General features: G+C 52.9%; 11 protein-coding genes and 2 non-coding genes across 13 annotated transcripts; 8 read left to right on the top strand and 5 right to left on the bottom strand.

Moving 5' to 3' along the window:
• Positions 1 to 1,063: 1,063 nt before the first annotated feature.
• GLRG_07879 (MGT family Glycosyltransferase) lies at positions 1,064 to 2,359 on the top strand (the record flags this gene model as incomplete). Its single annotated transcript, XM_008098564.1, has 1 exon — positions 1,064 to 2,359. One exon carries the CDS (start codon positions 1,064 to 1,066, stop codon positions 2,357 to 2,359), a length of 1,296 nt encoding a protein of 431 aa, XP_008096755.1.
• A 931-nt stretch (positions 2,360 to 3,290) lies between these two features.
• Positions 3,291 to 4,623, bottom strand: GLRG_07878 (aromatic prenyltransferase; the record flags this gene model as incomplete). Its single annotated transcript, XM_008098563.1, has 2 exons — positions 3,291 to 3,435; positions 3,491 to 4,623. The coding sequence occupies 2 exons, from the start codon at positions 4,621 to 4,623 to the stop codon at positions 3,291 to 3,293; spliced, it is 1,278 nt and encodes a 425-aa protein (XP_008096754.1).
• Positions 4,624 to 5,970: 1,347 nt separating this feature from the next.
• Positions 5,971 to 7,660, top strand: GLRG_07877 (cytochrome P450; the record flags this gene model as incomplete). Its single annotated transcript, XM_008098562.1, has 5 exons — positions 5,971 to 6,000; positions 6,056 to 6,287; positions 6,340 to 6,879; positions 6,934 to 7,447; positions 7,501 to 7,660. 5 exons carry the CDS (start codon positions 5,971 to 5,973, stop codon positions 7,658 to 7,660), a joined length of 1,476 nt encoding a protein of 491 aa, XP_008096753.1.
• A 1,291-nt stretch (positions 7,661 to 8,951) lies between these two features.
• On the bottom strand, positions 8,952 to 9,023 carry GLRG_13199. Its single transcript has one exon. It is a non-coding gene; the product is annotated as a tRNA-Ala (tRNA).
• Positions 9,024 to 9,031: 8 nt separating this feature from the next.
• On the bottom strand, positions 9,032 to 9,137 carry GLRG_13198. Its single transcript has one exon. It is a non-coding gene; the product is annotated as a tRNA-Val (tRNA).
• A 553-nt stretch (positions 9,138 to 9,690) lies between these two features.
• On the top strand, positions 9,691 to 10,133 carry GLRG_07876 (uncharacterized protein; the record flags this gene model as incomplete). Its single annotated transcript, XM_008098561.1, has 2 exons — positions 9,691 to 9,834; positions 9,915 to 10,133. 2 exons carry the CDS (start codon positions 9,691 to 9,693, stop codon positions 10,131 to 10,133), a joined length of 363 nt encoding a protein of 120 aa, XP_008096752.1.
• A 1,240-nt stretch (positions 10,134 to 11,373) lies between these two features.
• Positions 11,374 to 12,677, top strand: GLRG_07875 (alcohol dehydrogenase GroES-like domain-containing protein; the record flags this gene model as incomplete). Its single annotated transcript, XM_008098560.1, has 2 exons — positions 11,374 to 11,770; positions 11,848 to 12,677. 2 exons carry the CDS (start codon positions 11,374 to 11,376, stop codon positions 12,675 to 12,677), a joined length of 1,227 nt encoding a protein of 408 aa, XP_008096751.1.
• A 214-nt stretch (positions 12,678 to 12,891) lies between these two features.
• On the bottom strand, positions 12,892 to 13,461 carry GLRG_07874 (glutathione-dependent formaldehyde-activating enzyme; the record flags this gene model as incomplete). The annotated part of the gene is made up of 4 exons (XM_008098559.1): positions 12,892 to 13,142; positions 13,195 to 13,258; positions 13,308 to 13,354; positions 13,413 to 13,461. The coding sequence occupies 4 exons, from the start codon at positions 13,459 to 13,461 to the stop codon at positions 12,892 to 12,894; spliced, it is 411 nt and encodes a 136-aa protein (XP_008096750.1).
• A 1,839-nt stretch (positions 13,462 to 15,300) lies between these two features.
• On the top strand, positions 15,301 to 16,149 carry GLRG_07873 (uncharacterized protein; the record flags this gene model as incomplete). Its single annotated transcript, XM_008098558.1, has 1 exon — positions 15,301 to 16,149. One exon carries the CDS (start codon positions 15,301 to 15,303, stop codon positions 16,147 to 16,149), a length of 849 nt encoding a protein of 282 aa, XP_008096749.1.
• Positions 16,150 to 16,668: 519 nt separating this feature from the next.
• On the top strand, positions 16,669 to 18,834 carry GLRG_07872 (uncharacterized protein; the record flags this gene model as incomplete). Its single annotated transcript, XM_008098557.1, has 1 exon — positions 16,669 to 18,834. The coding sequence occupies one exon, from the start codon at positions 16,669 to 16,671 to the stop codon at positions 18,832 to 18,834; it is 2,166 nt and encodes a 721-aa protein (XP_008096748.1).
• A 1,089-nt stretch (positions 18,835 to 19,923) lies between these two features.
• GLRG_07871 (uncharacterized protein) lies at positions 19,924 to 20,079 on the top strand (the record flags this gene model as incomplete). The annotated part of the gene is made up of 1 exon (XM_008098556.1): positions 19,924 to 20,079. The coding sequence occupies one exon, from the start codon at positions 19,924 to 19,926 to the stop codon at positions 20,077 to 20,079; it is 156 nt and encodes a 51-aa protein (XP_008096747.1).
• Positions 20,080 to 22,306: 2,227 nt separating this feature from the next.
• Positions 22,307 to 24,862, top strand: GLRG_07870 (ferric reductase like transmembrane component; the record flags this gene model as incomplete). Its single annotated transcript, XM_008098555.1, has 1 exon — positions 22,307 to 24,862. The coding sequence occupies one exon, from the start codon at positions 22,307 to 22,309 to the stop codon at positions 24,860 to 24,862; it is 2,556 nt and encodes an 851-aa protein (XP_008096746.1).
• A 525-nt stretch (positions 24,863 to 25,387) lies between these two features.
• GLRG_07869 (major facilitator superfamily transporter) lies at positions 25,388 to 27,077 on the bottom strand (the record flags this gene model as incomplete). The annotated part of the gene is made up of 3 exons (XM_008098554.1): positions 25,388 to 26,362; positions 26,417 to 26,560; positions 26,652 to 27,077. 3 exons carry the CDS (start codon positions 27,075 to 27,077, stop codon positions 25,388 to 25,390), a joined length of 1,545 nt encoding a protein of 514 aa, XP_008096745.1.
• Between the last annotated feature and the right edge of the window lie 593 nt (positions 27,078 to 27,670).

The raw sequence follows: 27,670 nt of genomic DNA, 5'->3' as shown, positions 1-27,670 counted from the left end.
ACGTTCCTAATAATCCAAAAGGCCTGTGCTATTTCCCCTTTCCACCCCGACGGCCCAAATACCTGAGTTTTAACCTATTCAATTGCAAGTGCCAATTTAGCATGCTCCCTGTGAAAGCCTCGCACCATGACTCGCCGTGTTTGTTGAATCATGTATGTGGGCTCCTAATGTCCGGGATAATGAGGTAATTATTATCGCTCCGCTGGCCGCAGACGCTGACAGTGAAGGACGTATCCAAAGCGGTAGTCTTGGTTACCGGTATTTTCACGGCCCCCTTCTGGTATTTTCACAGCCCACCCGCCACTACCGCCACAATACACCCAAATAACACATTCCATCACCCTAGCATAACCAACTAACCCAGACCCTAGCCTAGACCCTAACCACTAACCCTACGCATCTTTTATATATACTTTGAAAGATGCGTAGGGTTAGTGGTTAGGATGGTTAGGGTCTGGGTTAGTTGGTTATGTTAGGGTGATGGAATGGAATATAGTATTCCTGACGAGACTAACTAAGATAGGAAAGAGACTAGCCTAGATGGGCTTAGAGGGCCGTGAAAGTACCAAAAGGGGACCGTGAAAATACCTGTAACCGTACTCTTGAGACTGCACAGGTACACAATAATACATTCAACACAGTCAGAAAAACAGAGTATCAGCCTTATACCTGATATTCACACAATAGAAATTCTTAGGAAACACGATGCCATAGAATCATTGGCGCTCTCTTAACCATACAGATGGTGGTTTGATGGAACGGGCACAACATGCAGTGCGAACTCTAATGGGCAAGCGTAGAAAGTATTACCGGGAGATAACGCTGTTCATAGCAACACTATCTCCCTTCGAAAAGGGACTGACGCTGACACATCAACGCAAGTCCACGAATCAGAAGCTCTGAATCTTGTACCAATCAATAAGCTCATAATATCCGTTAAGTGTAATTGTTGCTCCAAATCAAGATACGATTCTGGCTAAACACGCCAGAGTGTTTGTTCATCCAATCGCCAAACCCAGCAGATCGTCCCAACGCTTGCCCAACCTTACCGCTTGTCAACGCAATGCATCTCTCAACATGGGACGGATCAGCCGCGATTACAGCAGACCGCAAACATCTGAAATTTCTCCTCCACTGCTTCTCCGCGACGGGTCATGTTTTGCCTATGCAAGCAGTGGCTAGAGAACTGGTCGAGCGTGGGCACGAAGTCGTTTGGACGACCATAGCACCTCAGGAAGCCCGAGTTGTCGCTTCCGGCGCGAAGTTCTTCCCTGCGGAGGAGGTGATCAAAGTCGATGCCAACATGGACGGCGCGGACCCAAAAGACATGGCCGAGACAGCTGAAATCATGTTTGGCGGCCGGGTCACGGCCCAAGTTGCTGACATCCGGCGTGTGCTCAAAGTATTCAAACCCGACTTCGTCCTCAACGATGCGCTGCCCCAGGGTGTTGCTGCACTTTTCGAGCTGGACGAGATTCCTCACTATGCCACCCTCGGGGTTGTGCCTTTGTATCTTCCAGACATCGGACCGGAGCCCATCGAGCATGCTGCGCAATCTCCACTGGGGTTGCTTTTAAGTCAACCACAGCTGTCACTGCCCACGATCAACTCGGAAAGACAGAAGCTTGGGCTACCTGCACTCAAAGTAACGGACGCGTTTTCATACAGTCCATTTTTGCACATACAGGCGTCCTGTCCTTCTTTAGAATTTCAGGAGGGCCCCGAGCCTGTACTTCCGCAGGCACAGTATGTCGGACCATTGGTCACGCGTGTTGCGGGTGCCAACCTCGGTGTGCCGACATGGTGGGACGATGTTGTTAACGCAACCTCTGTCATTGGGATCACGCAAGGCACCTTTGCCATGAATCCCACATCGCTCATCATCCCCGCCATCCAGGCGCTTCAGGGGGACAAGAGACATCTGTTGGTTGTGCCCTCGAAACTTGCAGACGAAATCCGAGAAAAGATTAGTGTCGAAGACAACGTCCGCATTGCAGAATGGGTCCCGTACGACATGCTACTTCCGCGGTGTCGCCTCCTCGTTACAAATGGAGGCTACGGAAGTGTCACCCAAGCACTTTCGCATGGCGTCCCGCTCGTCTGCGCTGGTACTTCCGAAGACAAGAAAGATACTGCCGCGAGGGTAACTTGGGTTGGCGCGGGCATTGATCTCAAGACCGACACACCTTCGGTAAATCAGGTTCGCGATGCTGTCCATAGAGTGCTCGAGGAAAACACCTTCGCAAAAAATGCTGCCAAGGTCGGAAAAGAACTTAACTCCCAGGGTGGTGCGAAGAAAGCGTGCGACTTGTTGGAAAAAGCCGCGTTAGAGCTTGGTGCAGCAACTGCTAGTGCATGATGCAGTTGCATTGGTGAGCAACGCGAATGGCGATGGCGAAGGGTTATCTTGACTATAGATTTACAAATAGACATCAGCTTCACACAAATAAACCTTGTCATAGGTGAATTTTCTGTTGGAGCATCCAGTTAAAATATCTCATGACGGTACAACACTGTTGGTATCACAGGGATCGCGATCGTAAAGCAGTAATAGTTCGATTGACTACTAGTTGCTTGTTGAGATGGATTGAAAAAGAAGAAGAAGTTGTTGCCGCGGATATTCGTGGTGGTGTAAGTGAGCCGCCGAGGTGAGTCACGTGATGGTAAATCACGTGACCATGGATCGGCTCCACCATTGAACAGTTGAATATCCCGACAAACACACTATGCATTGGGAATGCTTTATCAAAGGGACAAAGATTAACTAGATTGGATACTCGGATCTCGGGTATGATTCGTTGCACGCTGAGTCCGGACTGATTCAAGGCGTATGAGCCCAGTACATAAGGCTCGTACAACAGTCAATACTTTGAAGTTGGAAAGGATATTCACAGTAGGAACAGTTCGATCCACCCCTACCTTTTGATTAAATACATGTACAGAGCCTATTCAACAGGTTCATTTATTAAAGAACATATTGATTTGCTTCATCTAGGTTAATTCGGGTTGGGGTGCTACTACGTGGCGAACATCAATGCCATAGTGGTGAGAAAGTCTAAACTCAAAGTCTGAAACTCAAAGTCTAAAACTCAAAATCGACTTCACAATCTGTTCCTCTTAAATTGATTAATTCGGATTTAATATTCATTATAGTCCTACTTTCCCAATCCTAACTATCACAGAATGAGGGCTAATTGCTCTCGTATCCAAGCGCCATGAAATTTTATTCTTATTCCAGGTGTGATAAGATATAACGGAAACTTGATACCATCCGGTGGCCTAATATCCTTTCACGATTTCACGCCCTGAATTCTGTCTTTCTCGCAGTCGAAAGACTGAGGGCTGAGGTACGTCACCACCCTCAAATGCCCCTTATGCAAGGCACATCCAACGTAGTAGTGACTGCCACAGCGTGACTCGAGGGTCTTGCTTCCACTATAAATGCGTGAGTCCATGCTTTGTCACTTAGTGATCAAGGAATAATACTCACAAGATGTCTTTCAGAGCCTGCTCATAGTTGTCCATCATCGAGTCCGTGCGGCGGGAGGAGAAAAACTGACGGAGGCGAGCGAGAACATCGACATCGTTCTTACTGAAGTAGTTGGGGGAAATGTAGACCTTTGGTGAGATTTCCCTTCCGTTTCCAAGAGTGTAATAGAAGCCAGGGCTGGCTCGGCCTGGGGCATCCGCAGGCAGGATGTCAGGCGCATCGGCGAGGAATGTTCGCCAGAAGTCTTTGAGGTCATCAATGGCTTCCCCAGACATGTCGAGTCGTCCGCCAAGGGTGATGCAGTCCATCATATAATTGAATGTGGTATGCTTTGCTCGGACGTAGACTTTGATGCGGGCATCTTTGGGAGCGAGACAGTCAATGGCCAAAATGCCTGTTTCGAAGTCGTACTTCTTTGTGCCCTCTCTCAGAAACTCAAAAAGGGGTTCGGCACTTAGGGACTGGAATTGTTCGGCGGGCAGGTTGCGAATTGACTGTTCTACCAACTCAAGGTTTGTGATGCCAAGCTCTTCAGCCTTCAGGCCGGGGTAAATGTAAATCTTCATGACCGGGCCGCTCTTCTCGATGTCGAGTGCCACCACGGTTCCGGCTTTTGGTGTCGTCTCTTCTATGAAGCGATCTACCGTCTTCGTCCGGTTGCCGCGAGGGAGAATCTGGTCCGTGAAGTGATTGTACCAGTCAAGGTCGAGGCCGGGGACCATGTTCTGCTGCTGAAGCTTGAAAATCCAGTCGTTTGTTGCGTACTGATTCAAGGGATCTAGATCTGTGCCTGCGTGAAGACCAATGGGCTCAAAGGAGTATCGAATCACGGCGCGATTATCGCAGCCCCACTCCCAGCTGAAGTCGATGGGGGTCGAGTCTGGTGTTCCGGGACTTTTCCATCTCCTTACATTGCCCTGAGAGTCTGGGGAAGGGCCAAGCTCAGGGGCGACAAAAAGAGAGTAAAAGTTGAGTTCGCGGTATTGTTCTGACGTGCTGTATCCGGCGTACTTGAGGAGCTTTGAAAACATCATTCCCGTTTTATCCCACCAGAATTGGGAGTCATCGTCCCTGAATCGCAAAATGGAATTCAGATAATCCCAAGGTTCGTATGACATGATCATCTCACCCATCTTGGCGGTTTTTGATGTGTATACCAGTGTACGATTGTTAGTGTCTAAGATTTGAAGACAGAAATGCAAAGCTGCTGCGGAGTGGGAAGGACTACCAGGGCCATTGTAGACATGCCGAAGGCAAGCCGATACTATATGGCACGCTCCGACAGAACCCTCGACGACCCATCGATCGACCCTATCTTGTCTTTCTTACTCTTTGGTGTAACCGACGATTACTTGACAATTCATTGGCTAGTCCAATGCGGAGGTCAAGGAGCCGGTGCCGTCACCCGTGGGATAACATGGTCGACATTCCGTACAGCCGCCGCGCTACACATTATCTCCACTCATCCATGATTCTTATCCCTTATTTCACACTGAGTCAAGCCGTGATAGAACCTGATTTCAGTGGTGACCCACCGTTCGCGGCCCAATCGCCGGAGCATGGAATTTCAGGGTTATGGCTCGTGTAATATGCACAGCCGTCTTACAACGGCAGGCATTCTCGGTCCACTTTCTGCCGGTCAAATAAACGCACTTTGGCTCCAGCATCAATTGTCTCTTACTGGTTACCAAATACTGCACGAAGTGACAAAGCATGCCAAGTTGAGGAGATTCTGGCACTACGCAAAAGAGCTACAACCAGTTCTTGACTCAAGTAACTCATTTAACTCAACTAGCGCCAAAAGAAAATACTATTCCCACTAATTGGAATTTGTATCGTCCCGCTCACGATGTCTTGGCACATATTGATTCATATGCAGCAGCTAGCATCGCGGCCGTCGTTTGCATCTTGTCTTCCTAATCTACAAGCAGGCTGCAGCTCCGACACGCAATAATGTCTGAGCTTTTGATATCCCCATCAGAAGCCCACCGGACGGGTTCAGCAGTTACTGAAATTAACTAGCAGGCTCGACGAGTCAGGCCGCCTCCACGCTTACCCCAGAAGCCCAGATGAATAGGCGCTAGCCTATCAATAAAAGGAAGTTCATAAACGCCAGGCCCATCCGTCCCAGTGATTCGGCACAAGGCAACCTTTGCGGTGGGTTAATTGGATGAAAGCGTGACCGATGATTAGTCACAGCTAACTCAATGACATGTGGTTCCTAACAGGGAAACTCCCATCTGACTCGTGAATCACGCCCGAGAGACCCGACAACGGCGATTTGCGTCACATCAGTGAAGGAGACCTTCGTCTGGGAATGTTATCGCGTCGAGTCTACGTCTCGTGGTAGTTGCTTACCCCTGCGTTGATCCTGTGGTGCCAACACGACGTTTGGTTCATTGCGCCAAGTGTTTCCTCCAAACACCTTCTCAAGTGTAGTCTGCGCAGCGAGGGTCTTTCATCATGCTTGGCTGGTCATCATGTCGATTATTGTATCCGTCGTATTTCTGGTACGCTCAACACAGGACCTGTTACGAAAAAACGCTGATTTGAATTGCATTATAGGCAGTCTTAGGGGTCATAGCTAAGGGCGTGTACAATGCTTTCTTGCATCCCCTTCGTCGCTACCCTGGCCCAAAGCTTGCCGGACTTAGCCGTGCTTATTACCTTTTCTTCGATGTCCGAGGCGTGAGCCACTGGAAGGTCAAGGACTGGCATGAGAAGTACGGCGAAGTTGTCCGTATTGCACCTGGCGAACTGTCCTACGCTTCCGGCCAAGCTTGGCAGCATATCTATGGTATGTCTTCTGGCACTGCGGACTGTTAGATTGCTTACCCATGGTAATACAGGTTTCCCCAATAAGGATGGACTCGGGAACTTTGAGAAAGATGCGCAATGGTGGAACAAGAACGTCAACGGCGTCGAAAACATCCTGACCGCAGACCATGCGGGCCACAAGCGCATGCGCCAGCTCCAAAACCCAGCCTTCTCAGACAAAGCCTTGAAGGCGCAGGAGTCTGTCATTACCGGCTACATTAAGCTTCTCGTCCAAAAGCTCCATGAGCAGGCGTCCAGCTCCCCAAATTCCATCGTCGACATGAACTCGTGGTACAACTTCACTACTTTTGACATCATCGGAGACCTCGCGTTCGGCGAGCCTTTCTATTGCCTCCGGGATGCCAAATGGCATTGGTGGCTGCATGCTGTCTTCGACATCTTCCAGGCGGGCACTTACTTGCGAGCTGCCCGCCGGTTCCCCTCGCCCCTGTTTGAGATGCTTCTGCTCCTTATTCCGCGTCGCCTGATCAAGACTAGAGTTGCCCAGTTCAATTTTGGAGTCGAGCGTGTGAACCGAAGACTCGAGCAAAAGAATGACCGCCCCGACTTCAGTAAGTCCCTGGCCCCTCTAACCGCCGAAGTCCAATCTCATGCTGACCTTCCAGTGTCCTACATACTCCAAGGCAGCGATGAGAAAGCCATGTCGGTCGAAGAGATGTACACCGCGGCTCAGGTTCTCATCGTTGCTGGTAGTGAAACAACGGCAACCGGTCTAACCGCCGCTACCTACCTGCTTTGCGAAAATCCTCACACTCTGGAAAAGCTCGCCGTTGAGATCCGTGGCACGTTTAAGAACGAAGATGACATTACCATCCAGAGCACTGCCGGACTGAGCTATCTTAACGCCGTTGTCGAGGAAGCCCTTCGGCTTGGCCCTCCCGGTCCCGGGACATTTCCCCGCGTGGTTCCTGATGGCGGAAGAACAGTCTGTGGGCAATTCGTGCCTGCTGGATACTCTGTCGGGGTCCATCACCTCTCTGTCAACCGCTCACCGGTAAACTTCCGTGCACATGACGAGTTCCACCCCGAGAGATGGCTTGGCGACCCGAAGTTCGAATCCGACAAGAAGTCCGCGGCTCAGCCCTTCTCCTTTGGGCCAAGAAACTGTATTGGAAAGAAGTAAGTTGAGCGTCAAGGCTAACTCTCTTGAAAGTTTTCTGACCATCATTTAGCTTGGCTTATGCTGAAATCCGCACAATCCTTGCTCGTGTCGTATGGAACTTTGATATGAAGTTGCATCCAGACAGCGCAGGGTGGCTTGGTAGGCAGAAGATGTATACCACTTGGCATAAGACCGAGATGAAGGTCTTTCTATCTGCAAGGGAAAGGTGAGATTTCATGTGGCATAGCAAGAACTAAGTGTATTGAAAAAGGGATAAATAGCCTAGTTGTGTCTTTCCCCATGTTGCCTCACCCTCTGGGACATTTTCAGGCCCACGCAATACATAAACCATTTCGTCACAAGTTAGAGCACACAGCAGGGTATGTATAGATTTAGGTCTAGAAGCCTTACTTAAATATAAGTAGAGGTAACAATAGTAAGGTCCTAATATAGGCATTATATTTGAGACACTATATAATATACCACCTAATAGTGCTATTATATACAGTGGAAATATATAAAGCTACTATACTATATTTCCTAATCTATATACCTTTCTATTTCACAGAATAGCTAGGAGAGGAAAAGTTTATAATGTCTACAACTTTGTTTCTAAAATGTTGGTATTACAGGGGATCGCGATCGTGAAGCAGTAATAGTGTCAATTCTACTATTAGTTGCTTGTGTAGATGATGATGAAGAGCAAGAAGAGGTTGTTGCCGCGGATATTCGTGGTGGTGTAAGTGAGCCGGCGAGGTGAGTCACGTGAAATGGGTCACGTGTCTCCGGATCGGTTCCACCATCGGCCGGTCGAATATCCCGACATAAAAAGCTTTGGTCTAGTAAAACATCATCCTATAGCGCAGCCGCATTATGGCAGACTCTAATTCATTGGGCTTGAAGCCCGGATAGCCGTGCAGAGTACTTATCGTTTTCAGTGGTCATAAGAGCCGTTTAGTCTAACATAGACCAATGACTCGGCCGTAGTCTCTCCAGCGTTAGCAAAACCCAAATGTCTTTAACATGACGTATCAGAGAACACCAGTAGGCAGGTACAGCTAGTGCTTCCAGCCCCGACCGGCTCAACAGACTGACGTACTCCTTTGGTACTTTAAGAGACCATTGCTATACCGTGCTGTGCCAACGACATAGCAAGGGTTCCTTCCGTTTTTCGCTGATAGACGAACATAAACTATAAGTTCTTAATGGCTCCCGCGCATGCGGCCTTGAAGTACCAATCAGGTCACTCTGGTGGAAGGCCCGCGCAGCCCTTTACACTCATCGCCGGTTTCACAGTTATATGATGTCTATCAGAGGAATCAGTATCACAGAGCCGACGAATTCCGCTGAACAACAAGGGACACATGAATCACTCATATTTATTTGTCTTACAGCATCGCTGCCCAGCGGTCGTTACGCCCCGGGTGTAGGGAATGAAAATTAATATCCGTTCCATCACTTGAACTTGCAAAAGGGGGTATAATTCCAGCCGCGCCAGACTGGTGAATAGATGCAAAAGGATGGACGATCAGGGAATCGAACCCTGGACCTACCGCATGCTAAGCGGTCATTATACCACTAAACCAATCGCCCATTTGGTATGATCTAGCCCGGACTTGAACCGGAGACCTTCAGTGTGCAGTGAGGATATCGTGAAATGTCCTCGAGCTGTTAGACTGACGTGATAACCAACTACACCACCAGACCATGTTACTGTTGAGCAACGCTGGTGGAAAGTGGCTCTAGTCTGTGTGGAATCATGCAGCCGAGATGCGCAAACCCTGGTGGAGTTGCAAGCCTGCATATGGGAACTCGGTGCGGGGAGATCCGTGAATCCACAATTGCCGGGTCGGCATGCGCAGATGCAACTGCAATCGGCCAGGCCTGAGTTGCCGAAGTTCACGATATCAAGTGTGTATCAAGCGCAAAGTCGTCCGTAGCTCTGTCTAAACATGGGAGCTCTCAAGGGAGATGTCCAAAATAGAATGCTCCAGCAGCGGCAGACAGCTAGCCAATGTGGAATTCCGTGACTGATTACCTAATAAGGCCTGAGAGAAAGCCATGTGGAGCCCGTCGGTCTTAGCGCTCTTTATCACCGCAGCACCACTTTGGGAGCTAGTGAACTTTCGAACCTTACATATCGTACCATCGCAAAGCTCGCTCATAGGTGTTCCTCATGTCCGACGGTTTAGCAAACGAGGCCACATCTCTCCTTCCATTTCAAAGCACGCACCCCGAGGCAATTGAAGAAGGAGAGACAATGAGCAGCCAGGTCTTTTGGAGAGTCGGAGCCATCTTCGGCGCCACCGCCGTCGGTCTCGGAGCCTTCGGGGCCCATGGCCTGAAGAACCGCATCTCTGATCCCGCCAAGATTGCAAGCTGGACGACTGCCGCTCACTATCAGGTACGTTCGGGCACCGTGATCAAACTTCCATGTGGGCGACGCCTCTGGGGTAAGGTCATCTCAGCTGACCAGGGATTCAGCTCGTCCATTCCGTTGCTCTGCTTATCGCCCGCTCGAACCCTGTCGCCTCCGGCCTCTTCACCATCGGCATGACCATGTTTAGCGGCAGCATCTACGCCCTCATCCTCAACCCTGATCTCAAGTTCCTCGGTCCCGTCACTCCAATTGGAGGTCTCTCCCTCATAGCCGGTTGGCTCGCCCTAGCCTTCACCAAGGGACGCGTGGGATTCCGCATCTGACTTCCTCGGTCTGCCTAGCTGAGCGCAAGTCTCATGGATTACTCATATCTGTACTATAGATCCACACGGCTATGGCCGTCATGGTTGAATGAATCTCCCCCCTTCTAAACACGTAACACATGATACGGCAGGCATATTCCGTGTGCTTACTCTTTTCTTTTCAACACGCTGAGCTGGTGGCGGGGTCTACTCCCATCATGGTTATAATCGTTCCTAACTCGCTGCCCTTGTTCATGTCATCCCTGTAATTCAATCAGCCCTTGTCCCATTCCTGCTGTTGTTCTTTCTTGTCGTAGCTGCACGCGTCTTCGAATGAATCATATAAGGCAGAAATGCTGATTTGGGGGAGGCAGGGTGCTGGACAAGAAGAGAGCACACATGACGAACAATGGGTCATCCTCACATATATCGAAGGCTCGTTAGTCGCCGTGAGAGGAAAGGCGTTTCGGAAGGGCGGATTAAAATAGCTCAGCATCCGTCCGCTGGTCAGCGCAAGTCGGCTGCGAGATCCATTAAGGAATTTGCCCGGATGTGCGGCTCGTCCGTTGTTCATGCGCCTCGGATAATGGGTCTCCTGGTGTAGACGGCACCGTAAGCTTACTTGAGCCTGGCGCTCCGGGGGCCGCACGTGTGTCATTGTCAGCCCTACTCGGGGATTGGAAAGGCTACTGGCAGACTAGCTGCGGGAATTCGAACCTCATCAGGGAAACGCATCTGACAAATTGCAGCTTCCTTCATCTGATTCGTTACCCCGGGGTCGTGGTAGGGTCAGCTCTACCCTGGGCTTATAAATCAACCCTGTCAGCCCTCGACTAAGTCTTCAGAGCAACAACTCGGATGAAGGAAGCTCAACTCTGTCAGATGAGATTCCCTAATGAGACTCGAACCCCTGCAGCTAGTTTGCAACTAGCCTTTCTAAACTTTCTCAACCCCGGGCGCAGCGTAAAACCGGCAACGGCTTTTCAACACCTCCATTCATGTGTCTTTGGAAAGATGGAAAAGGTGGGTTGGTCTCATCTGACTTATCAGGTAACGCACAGGATACAATTTGGGGAGAGGCGTCACATCAGTGTCAAGGTGGGAACCTTTACAAAATACCTCGCGGGTGCTGAGGAATAATTCGGCGGACTCTCGTGTATAAAACCATCGTCTTTCCTCAACTTGGAAGGACAAATTCGTGGCATTAACTCTACCTTTCAACCTCACTACATTCTCACTAGCTATACAACCAGAAGCAATCATGACGGACCATCACTCTCCGCGCCCCAAGACCATGCGAGCCGTGTTTTGGGAAGGTAAGCCTTTTGATGTGACTGTGAAGGTCGACATCCCGCTGCCGCGCATCAAGGCTCCCGAAGACGCTATCGTCCGCATCACTACTTCGACCATCTGCGGCTCAGACTTACATATTTACCACGGCGTCCTATCCAGCACAGAGGTTCCTTATCCCATCGGCCACGAAGCCATAGGCATTGTCGAAGAGATAGGCAACGCTGTCGATAACCTTCAGGTGGGCGATCGTGTGGTTATCTGGGCCGAGAGCCAGGATGGCGATATCAACACCGACAACCGTATCTCGGCGGATTTTACCGCGTTCGGTTTTGGAAAGGACTTTGGTGACCTCGGGGGGCTCCAGGGTAAGTTTCCACCAACCCTGTGTTTTCTTACTTGGACTGTGGCTATCTATACAACATGATACTGACTTGCTCTACAGCCGAGTATGTCCGCGTACCCTTCGCAGACAACACCCTCATCAAGATCCCCAAGAAGCTGGCCGACAAGGAGTGGCTCTTCCTCAGCGACATCTTCACCACCGCGTGGGAGGGCCTCAACTGGTCGGGTTTTCAGCCTGGCGACTCTGTCGCCGTCTTTGGTGCAGGGCCGGTCGGCCTCCTATGCGCTTACAGTGCCATCATCCGTGGCGCCAGCGTCGTCTACTCCATCGACCACATCCCCCAGCGCCTCGCTAAAGCTGCCAGCATCGGCGCCGTGCCCATCAACTTCACAAAGGGCGGCTCCGCGTCGGAGCAGATTCTGGCCCTCCAGCCAGGAGGCGTCAACCGCTGCGTTGACTGCTGCGGGGAGGAGTGCATCAACACGGAGCTGAAGCCTCAACAGGACTTCATCATCCGCGAGGCCATCGCCATCACCTCCGCCGGCGGAGGTATCGGCGTCCCGGGCGTCTACTGGGCGCAGCAAAAGAGCGCCGGTGCGCCGAACGCTGACAAGATAAAGAGGAACATCAGCTTCCCCATCTCAGACTTCTGGACCAAGAGCCTCGCGATACGGGCCGGCATCGTGGATGGCAGAAACACGTTTGCTCCGCTGGTGAAATTAATTGAGAGCGGACAAGCCAGGCCGGGCTTCATCGTGACGGCCGAGTTTGACCTCAAGGACGCGCCCAAGGCTTACAAGAGGTTCGACGAGAAGCATGAAGTCAAAGTCCTCTTCCGCGGGGCCGGCAGAGAGGGCAGGGATGACTACGACTGGAACGAGTGGAAGGAACACGGGGAGGCGGACCAGGAACGGGCCGTCGAGCAGTAGGCACACACAATTCCGCAGTTGGGGGAATTCTGCTATCCAAGTTTCAGGCTTAATGGACGGACTAAGAGGGCGAGGTTTCACTAAGTTTCACGGATACTCATAAACGTGGGGTACGTACAAGGGGGAAGGAAACTCAGCGCTGTCGCTTCGTGAACCGGTCCGAGACTACCTTTTGTGTTTTCATAAAACTCATCAATTTATATACTATATAAACTCATGGAAACGTAGGCTTCTGCTCGGCGCTCTTGACATCCGTCAAGTACGAAACACGATCCCTGCAGTAAAACTCAACAGCTGGCTTGCCGTCCAAGCTTGCCTTCCCGTCGTCCAACCCGCCTGCCTTGATGCAGGTGACGTCCGGCATGAAGTCCAACTCGGTATACAAACTGGAGCCGCAGTTGCTGCAGAAGAAGTGTCTGTTGTTCTTGCCCGAGGCTCCGGTGATGTCGTAGAACTTGGGCTCGCCTTGGGTTCCCCGTCAGAATTGAGATGGCATGCCGAAAGAAGTGTAACGTACCCTGAGTCACCTTGAAAGAAGCGCGGGGAACCACGGCGTTGGAGGTGAAGGCAGAGCCACTCCACTGCGTCAAGGTAAGCCCTCTGCTCGGCCCAGGTCGGAATCACACATACCTTTTGGCAATCTGTGCAATGACACAGTGCAGTGACTTGGGCGTTGTCTCGATGCAATCGTCAGTACGGCATAACTGTGGGAGTGCCAAGCACAGTCAAACATACCACTCTCATACTTGACCGCCTTGCACATACAGCTTCCTCTGAGGCCCATCTTGTGACGTGTAATTGCGAATTGAAGAGTGAGTGGTTGTTATTTTACTGGGGGGGGGGGGGGGGGGGGGTTGCTGGAATTCTTTAGGAGGGGTTCAGGAATCAAACAGGTGGTGAAGTTAAACTTCATTCCAGAAGTTTATATATGCTTGAGACTTTCGGCTAGTACTCAGCCGTCGCAACGAAGGAGCTGCCCCTCTCTATCCAACTTCATCATGATACATACCACCGGAGATGGAGTCGGTGCGGGGGCCGCACTGATCCGTTTGTCTTCCCCTCGCGGATCGAGCTAGTATGCAAGCGAATCATAGCTTCAAACGTCATAGTCAATAACCTTGCTTACATATCATCATGGATTCTGTTGTCACTCAAAGGGCGTAAACCGGCTGCAACATTCAATTGTTATCCTCTTGACGAGTATTGTCTTGTCAGCAATTCTGATCAATAACAAGTGGCGAATGGGTCGTTGTCAAGATGCCTACACTAGCGTCTGGTCACTAGCAGGCCTTAACCCACGGATGTCAAAGGTCCGACTCCGATACGGCAACGATTATATTTGGAAGGGCCCCCTCAATGGCACAACTTTTCCAATAAGACTGACTACTGTTGGTATCACAGGTCGATCGATCGAGTAAGAGCAATAGCTGTTTACTTACTATCTTTCTCTCTCGGGTTCATTGAAGAAGAGAAAAACAAGGAAGAAAGTTGCAGCTGCCTTAGATACCCATGGTGTAAGTGAACTGCCGAGGAGGGTGTGCATTCACGTGACCTTGGATCGTATAATGTAGTCCTCGTGCAAGATTATCAGAATCTGACGGTTTGAGCGTTCGTGGTTCTATCACTACATAAAGCACCAGTTTCGACTGATTTACCAGGCAGGAAGTGACTGTTCAAATACTATCATACTGTACTAGACTTGAAGTATTGGGAACGGAGACAAAATTACAATGATAACGGCCTCATCAGAGCCTAATGCTGGAGAAGAAGCAACACGCTTCGCTTTCGCTGCAGGCATTCTATCAAGATTTGTCAACTATCTTATCCTCTTGCACCATACCTCCGAGGAGAGCAATAGTTGTCACACCTTTCTTCTGGACTCAAGTCCTGACCCTTCCCTGTCCAGTGCAATCAGCAACCTGGAAAAGGTAGATAGGGATGGAAGATAAGAATGATGAAATCAGCACCCACATTGCATCCCTGTTAGGGTAAACTCTCCCGCGGAAGACACTGTGGCACTTATATATTCTGTGAATGATTCGGCAGTTCTTATAAATGGAACTGATCTTTAAGAAAGAAAGAAGACGAAAGAAAAGGTCGGGGCTTGGGTGTAAGCAGTGATTCACAGAAGAAGCATCGGACTAGTTTGTGCTCTTTCCAAAGACAGTCCAAATTGCTGCTCTTTCCTTCCATCAAAGGGATATTAAAAAACCGAGCTCAGAGTCAAAATTTACTCCTTCTGCTGCTACACAATGAGCTGTTATCGCTTGTTCACGTGGACTGTACTTGCACCTATCAGTCTGGAATTTTAAATTTAATTTTTTCAATTTCACTAAACTATCCCTCTCTCCTTCGTCTATTGTTCCGTTTCTTCAAATCCATCCATCTTGTCATTCAGTGGCCGCCTAACAGAGTATTCAGTTGGCGTCCATTCTATCCTTTCCATTCTTTTTCTCATCATCCCTCCAAGTTGTCAAGACATCCTCCTCGGCTTCCAAACCATCCACCTAGTTTATCTCCATATTGCTTGCATCTCCATTCGCTTTACGAGCTTTACGCGACCTTTTACATCTTCTCGACCTCCCCTCCTCCACAGAGCATTCTGCCCACGGCAAAAGAAGGCATGGAGACCAATGATTCCATGCGAGCGATAGCGCGCAACCTTGCGTCGATGAGTCTCTCGAAAGCCAAAAGCATCTACGAAAACCCAAAAGTTCGTTGCGTCTTGGGCGTCAACGGGACTTTCTATGGCTACCGTGACGACCTCACGGCGAACTTGGATCAATCCATCGATTTTGCAACGACCTTCACATACATGGACGGACCTTCCATCTCTCCCGAGATCCGCATCGACCTCGAGGGTACCGAAAAGCGAGGCACTAGCATCATGACGTACACTATCGCTCGGCTTACCATCCCAATCAATGCACTACGAGGAGATTCCAGCGTTGCCAAGGCAGGCAAGATACGACTTACAGACAAGGAAATCGGCCATCCTGTGCTCTTTTTGTCGGTTTCGCTCAAGCACGTTTTTGTTTCCAAGTACAAGAGACCCATTTCTCCAACGCTAGTCAAACGCTCGGGCACGTGGATAAAGTGCCTTGTTGGAACTGGCGAAGCTGATCTCTCCGTTGTCCTTGAAACTCGCGGCGTCGGCGACAGCTTCGCAGACTTGATGACCCGGAATTATCCGACCGAAGACGTCAGGATTGTGGATGCTGGCCTCGACTGCGTCTTCCAAAACCAACCCATGGGATACAAGCAGTTAGATTGGTTCACCATCAACCCCAGCCTCATGTCCCCGCCCGGCAATCCCATCCCCGAGACTATGGTCTTCCACGATGACAGGACTCGCATGATCCGGCTCCAGGCTTCATCTCGCGAGGAATATGATCTCGAAGCCACCAAGGCGACGCTGCTTGCAGAGTCCGCACACCCGTGCATTCTCCTTCCCGACTTATCATCTGTTTAGGAAGCAGGTGGCGATACACAGAACGGAATCAAGCCCGACGCCTCATACGAACGGTACCTGGTGGTGGCGTCAATGGCAAGGAACCAGAAGAATCTTCTTCCCGATATTGGATCATCATGTGCTCTCACCTTCGACGACACCATAAAGATGGTTCACCGCCTGCCTACGTCGCTCTACCCGACAGGCGGCCGATCCTGTCTCCAAATTGCCGTCGAGTACCTCGCGAACAAGTGGCTCGAGGCAGAGGCTGAGATTGAGACCGCCGTGGAGAACGGAGGACTCGACCCCGAGCTTGAGAAGGCTCGGGTGATGCAGATCAAGTATACCATGATCACTCAAGCACTGGACTTTATCGAGCTGAAAAGCCCCCAAGAGCATTCTTCTCATGACGTCGCGCTCATCATCCACCAAGCCTGCCAGTCGCGGAAAGGTCATGCCATGATGCTCGAGCTGACGCGTAGGCTGGAGCACTTCGATCCGGAATTGCGAGTCGATTTACTGGTAGAAGAAGCTAATGCAATGAAGTGGAAAGCAGTTCGCGCGACTCCACCCACCGACGCGTCCTCCGGTTACATCTACTTCATCGCCTGGGTGCCTCGGGAGGAAGAATGGCCATCAGATGACGAAGCTCCTCCAATCAAGGTTGACATCCCCGTCCCTCACGGTTTCGAACAAATGAAGAATATAGGGTCTTTGATCAACACGGCGGAGAAGAAATTTAGGGTCCGAGTCCATTACAAGCCAAACCCGGCGACCACCCAGATGGAAATGGGCTCTGTCTGCCTCGCAACATCCGCCGAGTCAGGAACCGACCTGGCCGCCCGCTGGGCGTACGCCCAGAAATTTGACCCGGCCTCCATCCCCAAAGACTCCGCTGTGCGCACCGTCAACTTCCACGAGCGCTTTCCCGCCGTTGGCCGCCTCGCCTTCCGCGAGGACGAGAAACCCCAGCAAAGCCTGTTCCAGAAACTCCGTGCCGTCCCTGCAGGCATCGCAATGTACACTGGTGGTCCTGGGTCTGGCAAGACGACGTTCGCTGCTCGCATTGCCGCTGCTGTCGCCGAGGGAGGGGACAAGGCGATGTGGACCATCCACAGCAACGAACTTTGCGACGACGCTGTTAGGTCCCTGAAGGAACAGAATGTCAAAAAGCCGGATGGCAGGAGCATGAGTATCGGCCGTCTTCCCACATGGATAACTATGAAGAAGGCCCTCTGTCAAGTCGCTCACACCGCCGCAAAGCATCGTGAAGCTTCCAGACGTAAACGAAATGGCCCCTCGGCTGGCCGCACCGTCGCCTCCCACATCGGCATATTCCTATCGCGCCTGAGCCAAGGTCTTCATGACCGCACTATCAAAATTGTGCCAGGTTCTGTTACGGAAAGGGCCATTGCCATTGCACGGGCCAATGAGCCGCATTTCGCGAAGTTCTGGATGTCTGAGCCTGGATCTCCAGAGTGGGAGGCTGGCTGTGCACATATCATAAGTGTGGCCGTGGACGATTTCGACATCCTCGTCGGGACGCCTTTTGCCGCCGGACAACTTGGCCGCAGGGCCGCCACCACGCTCGTCAGGCCAACACCATCTTGGAAGCCATGGGAGCCTGCTCTTCTTATTATTGACGAAGCCGGTCGCATCCCCGAAGCCCAATGGTGGATCCCCCTTTCCGTTTTCCCTGACGCCTGCGTCCTCACCATGGGGGACACCCGCCAGTTCAAACCCCTAGCTATGAGCGTCAGCGAAGACAGACACCGCGAGAAATTCCAGACTAGTCGTCACCTTACCGACGTTCTCAACTGGCGCTGTGTATTCGGCGTCCAGCGGACTGTCTCGCTCCTGCACCGCGCTGAGAGCAACAGCCAGATCCTGGGCAACCTCTCCAGCAACCGCCGCAACCGCGGAGACATTGCCAACTGGGCCAAGAAGCATATATACCCTGGCGAAATGCGCATAATCTACCCACTGGCGGAAGATCGCTCGGCTCAGATATACCTCCATTTCATGAAGTGGGTCTTTCCCAAGGACGCCATCAATTCCAATTCGGTAGCCGTCGACGTGCGCTACACGGAGTCGTGCAAGCACAACCTGAGCTCCGTCAACCCGGGGAACCGCAACTTTGCATGGTGGATCGTCTATATGGCGTTCCAGTACAAGCTCCCGAACCTCAGAACCAAGGGCCAGCTTGCCGACATCATGATCGTGACGCCGTACAGCGCCCAGCACGGCGGCTATAAGGATGAGGTCATCGAGATGGGAGAGTCTGGCATCATCAAGAGCAAGATCACCATCCGGACCATCGACAACGCCATGAGTGCCGAGGCGGACCTTGTGATATTCGACTCTGTCCGCACGTCGGGCGGCATCGGCTTCTTGGAAGACCAAGAGCGCATGGCCGTTGCCGCGACCCGAGCCCGCGGCGGCGCCATCACGTTCTTCAATAGTGACAACATCAAGACGAAGCAAACGCGCGGCGACTCGCTGGACAATCCGTTCGCTTCCTACGTCCTCTCTCACAAGACACTTTTAAGGTCGAAGCAAGCGTGGTCTCGCCGTTGCGTGGTATGTGACGGGCCACATCACGAGCGGTTCTGTATGCCAGGTAGACCAGCTGTAGACAGATACGAAAAACGGGGAGATGAGGAGATGAAGGCTGCGGCTGGTGCCGCTTCGCCTTTGGTGGATTAGAGAAGATTTGTGATTGGGGGTTCAGTTGGATGATGCATTTGGAGGATGTTGGGATATTTGGCATCATTGCAGGGGTTTCTCACAGTATTGGGTCTACTCAACCAGCGAGCAGTCATGAAGAGCCAGTATCAATGAAAAGCGAGAGTGCTGTCGCCACTTGAGCTGCCCTGCTCCTGGCCAAGCATGCAATACATGTTGTTACCAAGCCGTTTCCATGTGCTGTCTTCTCGATTGTAAGATGGTGGCTTTCGATAACTCGCTGCCTGCTGCTTGAGGAACAACCGAGCAGAGCATTTGATAGCAACAGAAATTTGATGCAAGACTGCTTCACAATTTTTCAATTTTTTTGTTTCATCTCCAGCAGGACCTTGGTCGACCGAGGGAGAACAGGATGGTCACCGTAACACTGGTGCAGAGTTCGTTCGACGAGGACAAGGCATTTGAGCATGAATTGTCATCATATTCGCATATTCCCTACATCCTAGCAACAAGGGTGGCCGGCCCATGAAAGCCGCCAAAGGATGAAGCGGGTTCGGGCCACTATCAGACGAAGGGCCGGAGCGAACGGCATGAGCGAGTAACGACGGGGGGATTGTTTGCCGGCGGCTTTGCGAGAGACCCGCGCTTGAAATTTGGCGGGTATTTCGATTGTTTGCGCCTCTTGGCGGTTGGTGACGAGGAGTGATGTGCACGCATCTGCATCTGCATCTGCATCTGGGAGCCATCTTCTGTTGTGGGAAGTAGAAGCCAATATGGACCGTGCGATGGCAGGCATTGATCCCAAGAGATGTCGTTTGCTAGCCGGCGGAGAGGGGGGGGGTATGTATGAAGTCCCTGGGCCGAGCGGCGAACATGAGGTCTCTTTCAGGTGAATGGACGAGGGTCCAGGGTCCAGGGGATTTCTCATCACATCTCGACCAAGGGTGCCATTGGCGGCTGGCGGTTCTGGGCGGTGGGTTCGGGTTGAGTTTGCTCCCGCCCGTTTGGGATGCATGGCAAGCCTGGTCGTCCGGATTCGGACGGGGAGGGAGCCATGCCAACGACTGACTGGATGTGCTCGACTCGACGGGGGTATGCCAACATCCAACGATGATCCCATGTACACTAGCATCGATAGCGTGTGGTGGTCGACAGGGACTCGACAAGAAACCGGCGAACGAAGGCGAGCTTCCGCGGCTAGATCAGAGGGCCGAGAGCCTGGCCGTGGCCGTGGGCGGCGGCGGCGGCGGCGGCCAGTTCACGTAGGTCTCAAGTCTGGCCGAGCGACTCAGATTTCTTTCAGGCTACACAAAAGTGCGTTGCAGAATCCAGGAACCGGTAGGTGGGGGAGGAGTGCCTACCTAGATGTGCAGTATTATGTCTCAAGCAGACGGAGGGAAACCGGTAAAGTTCGGTCTGCCTGCCGATCCAAGATTGTTGGCATTGGATGACAGGCCGCATGCAAAGCTTCAGAGAAAAACAGGCTCACTGCCACCTCATGCACACTACCTCCTACGATAGGTACCCCAGGCACCAAGATAAATAAGACGCAGCAGTGTCTGGAGACAGAGGAAATAGCGAGCGACAGAAAAACTTCAGGAGGTAAGAGCTCCTCTTGTCTGGACTTTCCTCTATCAGTCTCAGTGCCTGGAATAGAGGAAGCAGCGGGGTGGCGGGTGGCTGGTCCTGGCGTCGGTACGTATCGTCAAGGATGCTAGCGCGGGCGGCCCTGGACGCACAGACACGCATAGTGGGGGGCCATTCGATGCTTCCGGCCAATGGAAAAGACCAAATTACCGCCCGTCATGACCAGGGACCAACGGGGAAGCAACCCCACTGGCACTTTCCCTCACCGAAGACTGCGAATCACACTTCCCCGCCCGGGGTTCCTCTCCCACCCCTTCCGTCTTCGTCGACTGCCCAAGCCCACCCAGATTTGCCTTCGTAGGTATATTCCCTCTTCACCGGCTAAGTACACTGCAGTCTACGGATACACTACAATCTTTCAACCACATCTCCTGCCTGTCACATCGACATCGCCCGCTGTCATTCGACCACCCCCGATATGCACCTGTCCCGCCATGTGTGCCGGCCCACGCAGCTTCTGCAGCACCTCGTCTGCCAGTTGTTGGTCAATTCCATAATGATGGTTCCAGCAGCAGTGGCCAGGTCCATGGGATGGTCTGAGGTCCCATCTCCCACCCTTCTCCAATGAAAGTTGGTACAACAGGCACTGAAAACCACCCTGGCCTTTCTTGTTATTTACTCGAATCATCCCAGTAGCAAACCAGCTTGCAGAGGACGCCTAAGCATGGGCAACATCATGAGCAACGTCAACGTCCGGGCCTCTATGATGCCACGCCCGCAATCCCACTTGTTAGACCGACATCTCCGGCTACACAGGCTTCGTCGAATGACGTTATCTTGTGCCGTTTTTGCCGTCTCCCGCCAGCTTTGAAGCACACCACGACTGAAGCTTGACTGCGTCTCCTGGAACAAAACAGCATCGACATTGACAACAGCAGTGCCCGACTCCGCCCAGCTCATCTCCCGCTGATCGCATCGCATTTATGATTCCGGGACCAACGCATCCATCCCGCCTCTGATCCCTGGTCACCATCCTCGCCGGCGGTCGGTCTGCCGACCACACACGGCGGTACCTTTGCCCAGGAGCCTGCAGCGTGCAGCGTTGTCCTGCATGGCACCCACACTTCTAGCGCCTGCGCATCAGCCTGCGGTTATGTGACATCCCCCAGCGGGGAACGACCAAAATCGTGGCCAGCCAATATTAAAGTACGGTCAGCCGCTGGGCCTGTTGCCCTTCACGTTCTACCATCCGAGCCAAAGAAGTCCCTCGTCCCTCTTCCCGTCTTTGATTGCTCAACCCCATAGCGGCCGCAGCCAGTTGACCCCTCCCACATGGCTTTTTCGCCGCATTAATACCCATTCCATACACCCTCAAGTGCCACCACACTCCTGGTTGAATGCCCGTCTCGACCGAGCCAGTCAGCAGCAGTGTGACGGAACCATCGACACCTCATCACGCAAACTACACACCCCTAAGGATCGAGCCACTAGGACCTCTTCACCTCGGAGCGTCTCCGATCTTACATCCATATATCCCCTCGGACCACCTCAAGCCCGCGGATTGGCACGCGCCTCTCCATCTTGTTTCCCTGTCTCTCGTTACGCTGCCTTAGCATCGCCTGCCTGTCCTGCTCGTGGCCCCGCCTCGGAGAGACCTGGCATTCCTTCAAACTTATTTATCCCGTTGCTGTCGAGGACTTCTCCACAAAGCGAACCGACTCGGCTGTGGACGAGCTCCCATACTAAGACCAAGCGGCCGAACGAAGCGCTACGACTGCATGACATTGACCGCCTCTCATAATCGACATATCGCAACCCATTCCGTATGTCGACATAATCTGCGGCTCTCTGCGCGCAGTCGCTTCTTCATCGCGCAGCTTGACTCTATCCTCAATCTTTCGTAACCATGGCCACTCGCATCCGCGACATGGCAGACACTGCCGGCAGGACGGCAGTACAGCTGGCCAAGCGCATCGCCATCACTCCCAAGCCTGATAGCCCGCCTGGCTTGATAGAGGCTTTGACCTTGGATCCGTGGGCTAAGTCTGGCAAGTATGGATTGGGATGGACCTACTTCGCTCTGGCTCTCATGGGAACAGTCCTCCTCGTGCGAATGTGGCATTTCTGGCAGGACAAGATCCGGCAAGCCATCTACAAGCAAGAAGTGGAGGAATACTATGCCAATTTGTACAACACCGACCCCGATTACGCCCACGCGGTACACACTGGACAGGCACAACATTTCTTCCCCGACTCCGATGGACTCGGAGAGAAGCAATTCAAGCCCAGAGCTCACTTCTCTTCTGTTGGTTTCGTCAACGACACACTGGCCCTCTTCCGATGGATGTTTTACCGACCCATCCCTGATTTGGCTTGGGGTAGTCACCGATTCACCTTCTCATCGCTGGCTGTCATAACTTGCGGCCTCGTCGCCCTGGCGTTTGTGGCACTCTATTGCTTCCTTCAACAACCGCTTTATTGGCAGAGCATTCAGTTCGGCTCCCCGCCCGTTGCTATTCGAGCTGGCATGATCGCCGTTGCTCTTACCCCCTGGATCATTGTGACGAGCATGAAGGCGAACGTCCTGTCCATGCTTATTGGTATCGGGCCTGAGCGTCTCAATGTCTTTCATCGATGGGCAGGCTACCTTTGCCTTTTCCTGTCCCTGGTCCATATGATCCCTTTCTACATTCAGCCAGTATGGGACGATGGTGGCATGGACGTCTTCTCGCGCCTCTTCCCCGGCGGAAGTGGCGTCATCTACGGCACCGGCATTGCATGTCTTGTCCCTCTTGTGTGGCTCTGCGTCGCATCTCTACCGTTCATCCGCCGCATCGCTTACGAGCTCTTTGTCATGCTCCACGTGCCTGTCGGCATGGCCTACGTTGGGCTCTTGTTCTGGCACACCAAGAACTATCTGGCGTCTTGGAACTATCTCTGGGCAACAGTCGGCATCTGGGCGTTCTGCTATTTTATCCGTCTGTTCAACCTCAATTGGACGAGGCCGTGGCGGTTGAGCTTCATGGTTGGTGATGAAGCCGCCATCAGCCTCCTTGCCGAAAACGCCATAAAAGTCACCATCCCAACTCAGATGCGGTGGCGGCCCGGCCAATATGTCTACCTGCGCATGCCAGGCGTGTCATTCTTTGACAATCACCCTTTCACCATCTCATCGCTCTGCAGCGACGATTTTCCTTCGGAGTACGGCGAGCAATACCGAGACTGCATTTTGGTCTTCAAGCCTTACGGTGGCTTCACCCGCAAGGTCCTCGACATGGCCATCGAGAAGGGACCATTCCACACCTACCGTGCCTTCTTGGATGGACCCTACGGGGGTATGCGCAGAGACCTTGCCGCCTTTGACACTTGCATTTTGATCGCAGGCGGAAGCGGCATCACGGCCTTGATGTCGCAATTACTTAATTTAATCAAGCGTATGCGTGATGGGAAGGCCATCACAAGGAAGGTGGTCGTGGTCTGGTCGCTCAAGAAACTTGAGGCTATGGATTGGTTCCGCGAAGAGCTTCGGATTTGCCGTGAATCTGCCCCTCCAGAGAGTGTCACTTGCAAGTTCTTCGTCACTTCAGCTGTCCGGAACCGGGGCATGGCAATCGAAGGTGCAGATCGCGGTGCCCCTCGAGCCTTGAGTCATCTTTTTCATGACAAGCTGGATGGTTTTGTTGCAGGCATCGCGTCGAAGCGCAACTCCGCGCTGATTCAGTCTGTGGCACAAGGCGACGTAGACCGCGAACAAGAGTTGCGTGCCGAGCAAGAGGATAGAATCACGGCGCTACCACAGCAAAAGTATCTGCAGCCTCACCAGTACCCTCCCCCTCCCCCGGGGCCGCCACCCTCAAGTCGGTACTCGGCCCATGAGCAGTCATTGCGGAATCTTGAGGGCCGCGATTATGATGATGAGGATAGAGACGCGAAAAAGCGCGAGTTCCACTTTCCTCCGATCAACACCAAAGGCGAGGTGCCACATTTCAACTATGCTCCGGCATCGCCTCGGAAGGTGCCAGAAACCAGTCCGCAGGACTCGGATGTCCCTGTACGGCCACCTGAATTAGCACATTTAAGGACTACCAACCTCCCTGGAGCCGGCCAACCTCGTCCGACCAGCACATTTGGCCCGCCCTCAGGCTTCGACTTTGGCTTCCCCGAGACCCCAACCGAGTTCCAAAAGAGTCTGATGCGCTTCGCTTTCCCCGTACCGCATCAGATCGATGGCGGTTGGTCTGTCGAATATGGCCGACCAGACCTAGGCTACATGCTCAAGGAGTGGGCGACTGGAGGCGCCGATGGAAGAGGAATCCTTGGCCGTCGGACGGCCGTGTTTGTGTGCGGACCCCCCGCCATGCGCGTTGGTGTCGCGAATACTGTCGCGCGCCTGCAAGCGGCGATTTGGGGCGACGACATGTTGGAGGAGATTTATCTACATACTGAGAACTACGCCCTTTGAGGCATGAACGAGGGCCTGTATTTGTAATGACTGGATGGAAATACCTGGCGTTCGATACCACGGGTGATGGTTGTTGCTTTTTAATGAAGAAATTCCATAATATCGAGCATTTCTGGCAGAGCTTTCCATGACTTCGTCGCTTTTTCCCCGCGTCATCATCTGAAAAGGGGGTGGGTCCGCATATACTCAAGTTAGGTTTTCAAGACCGCAGGAGTCTCTTCTGGTAGACCAAGGAGGTGACAGGATCACCCCATCTTCTTCTCCATATTCTATCAAAGTTCGAATCACTGACAAGAACAGCATACTTATCGCCACTTCGGTCCCAACCCAAGTCTTGCATTATCTTAATGGGCCTCTGCCAAGACGGTCTTTGGCCATAGAAACGCGGAAGTGCGAGCCATCGTACGTGTAAAGCGACATGCTGAGACCCGGCGAAGGGTCTGATTACAAACCATCAATTAGTTGATGCTCTAGGTGTGTTGAAAAGATACTTTATTCTGCTGCTCACCTTGGACACTGCGGTACTCAGTGGTAGTATCTCCAGTACGGGTGGTGTTCCATCTGCCCGTCCTCTTCATAATCGATCACGACACCTTGGGGTGGCTTCCCAAACTCCCGGTTCCGACGCCGGTTCTCCCTGATGTTGGCGACGGTCACGAAAGCGGCGCCGACGGCGGTCCAGCAGGTGGCGCCTAATAGCGTCCAGAACCCCTTCCTGTAGGCTGGCGCGTCGGTCAACGGGAAAAGGTAGCCCGTGGCTATGCCCATGGTGCTTCCGAACGACTGGTACAACCCGGAGGCGATGCCCTTCTTGATATCGCCGCAACAGTTACTCGTGATGTTGCCGACGGTGAGCGTCACGCCGGACAGGATGCCCGAGGTGATCAGGAAGGTGGCGCCGTACCGAGCGGCCGCCGCCGTGTGCGGCAGGACGGCGAGCAGGAGGTCCCCGACAGCGGCTACGGCGGAGGTGGTCACCAGAAGGCCCGAACAGGACCCGAGTCGGTCGCTGGCGTAGCCGACGACGAAGACCATGACAACGGCGACGCAGTAAGGCGGCGCCGTCATGAGCTGGGCGCGGACGTGGTCGTAGCCGAACGTGGAGACGATGAGGGGCGTGAAGGTGGCGATGGTGTACGTTTGGAGCACCTGGCTCATGAATATGGAGATGTTGAGCCACATCCGCCAGTCGCGGAGCTGGCGCCAGGTGTACCGCCAGTTGACCCGGCCGTGGGTGCGGTTCCCGTCCCGCATCATGCACCAGGTGGCGACGTCGCGCTCCCGCGGGGTGAGCCATCGGGTGTTGTGCGGGCGGTCAGGGAGGACCCAGATGCATAGGACGCCGAAAGCGATGGTGATGAGGCCCTCGATGAGGAAGAGGGCCTGCCAGTGCTTGACGCGCGGGTTGGGTATGTTGGCGACCCCGTACGAGACCCAGCCGCCGAACGCGCCGGCGAGGGGCGTCGCTGCAAGGTAGATGCTGATCCGACGTCCCCATTCCTGGTTACAAGTCAGTTTTTGGTCTGGAAAGTCATATGGGGTGGTATAACGCACCGCTCGGGGGTAGAGCACAGTCGTCAGGTAGGGTGCTCCCGTTATAAAGGCCGCTTCGAAGACGCCCAGGAAGAACCTGATGGCGTACATTCCCTGCGGACTCCCGGCCACCGCTTGAAGCGCTGCAAAACCTCCCCAGATGATCTGGAAAGGACCGTCAGTACACATTGTTACCACGCCCGCGGCTCTAGCTGTCCCGTTGTAGGTCCCAGGGGAGAAGGAAGGAAAAGCCCACCATGGCCGTGGCCAGATACAGCGAAGGGCGGATGTACCGCATGCCGATGCTAGTGAACAGGTCTGCGATGCAGGTGCCCACGAAGAACATGCTCACGGCGAGCGAGAACTGCCGGCTGGAGAAGCCGAGGTCCTCCCGGATGCCCATCAGCGCGGCGTTCCCCAGGGCCCCGCGGTCCAGCCAGGTGAACATGTAGAGCACGAGGAGGAACGGCGGGAGGCGCATGTCAATCTTGCGCCTCACCCGCCGCGCCTCCTCGGGCGTAACCGGCGGGTCGAGGTTGTTCATGCGCGCCACGATGTCATCGACGTCGTCGTCGCTGTCGGCCACCTTTGGGTTACACGGGGGCGCCTCGCTGCTTTCCTCGACCGATGGTACGTCCTTGACTCTGTCGTCAGCCGCCGGAGCTTTCCTTGGATTAGCCATGCTGCCCGGGGCTCTCGCTTTTTGGGGCTTCCGAGTCTCGTCGTTGAAGGAGGAAGGTGAGGGGGGGGTTGAATCACGATGACGGCCGATACGATGTGGATGGTGCCCCAGAGACGACCGGCCGCGGGTTGCTGAACGTGTGTGTAGAGCAACGACGAAGAAGTTCTGCGAGCGGCCGATCACGACTTATATTCGGGAACAAGTTTTCCCTTTGGTGATGGGACGAAAGTCGAAACTCTAATAAATGAGGTTCCGTCGACCGGTAGGTATTTCCCCTCCCAGTACATGAAAACAATATGCACAGTAACACGTCCCCCAACGCATTTCCCCTCAGCCATGAGTTCATTACTCGTCGATCGGTCCGATTGCAACCTGGCCCGTTCTCTCTCGCTCATCGTCAAAGAGGCCTAATTGCGTAGTAATCACATGCGAGTTCTGGCTAAACCAGGCAGGTGGGTGATACTCTTTCTTTTTCATACTTGTTTTGGGGTTACATTGACCAGTTTAGTAGGGAGTAGCTTTGCGATCTAATGAAAGCAATTGAAAGTCTCGTGCACGCATGCTGTTCGGCAACCCTTATCGAGTACGAGTTG

Source organism: Colletotrichum graminicola, assembly GCF_000149035.1.
Source record: "Colletotrichum graminicola M1.001 genomic scaffold supercont1.34, whole genome shotgun sequence".
Taxonomy (NCBI): Eukaryota; Fungi; Ascomycota; class Sordariomycetes; order Glomerellales; family Glomerellaceae; genus Colletotrichum; species Colletotrichum graminicola.
The sequence above is the reverse complement of the archived record's forward strand: the minus strand, read 5'-3'. Positions and strand labels throughout refer to the sequence as shown.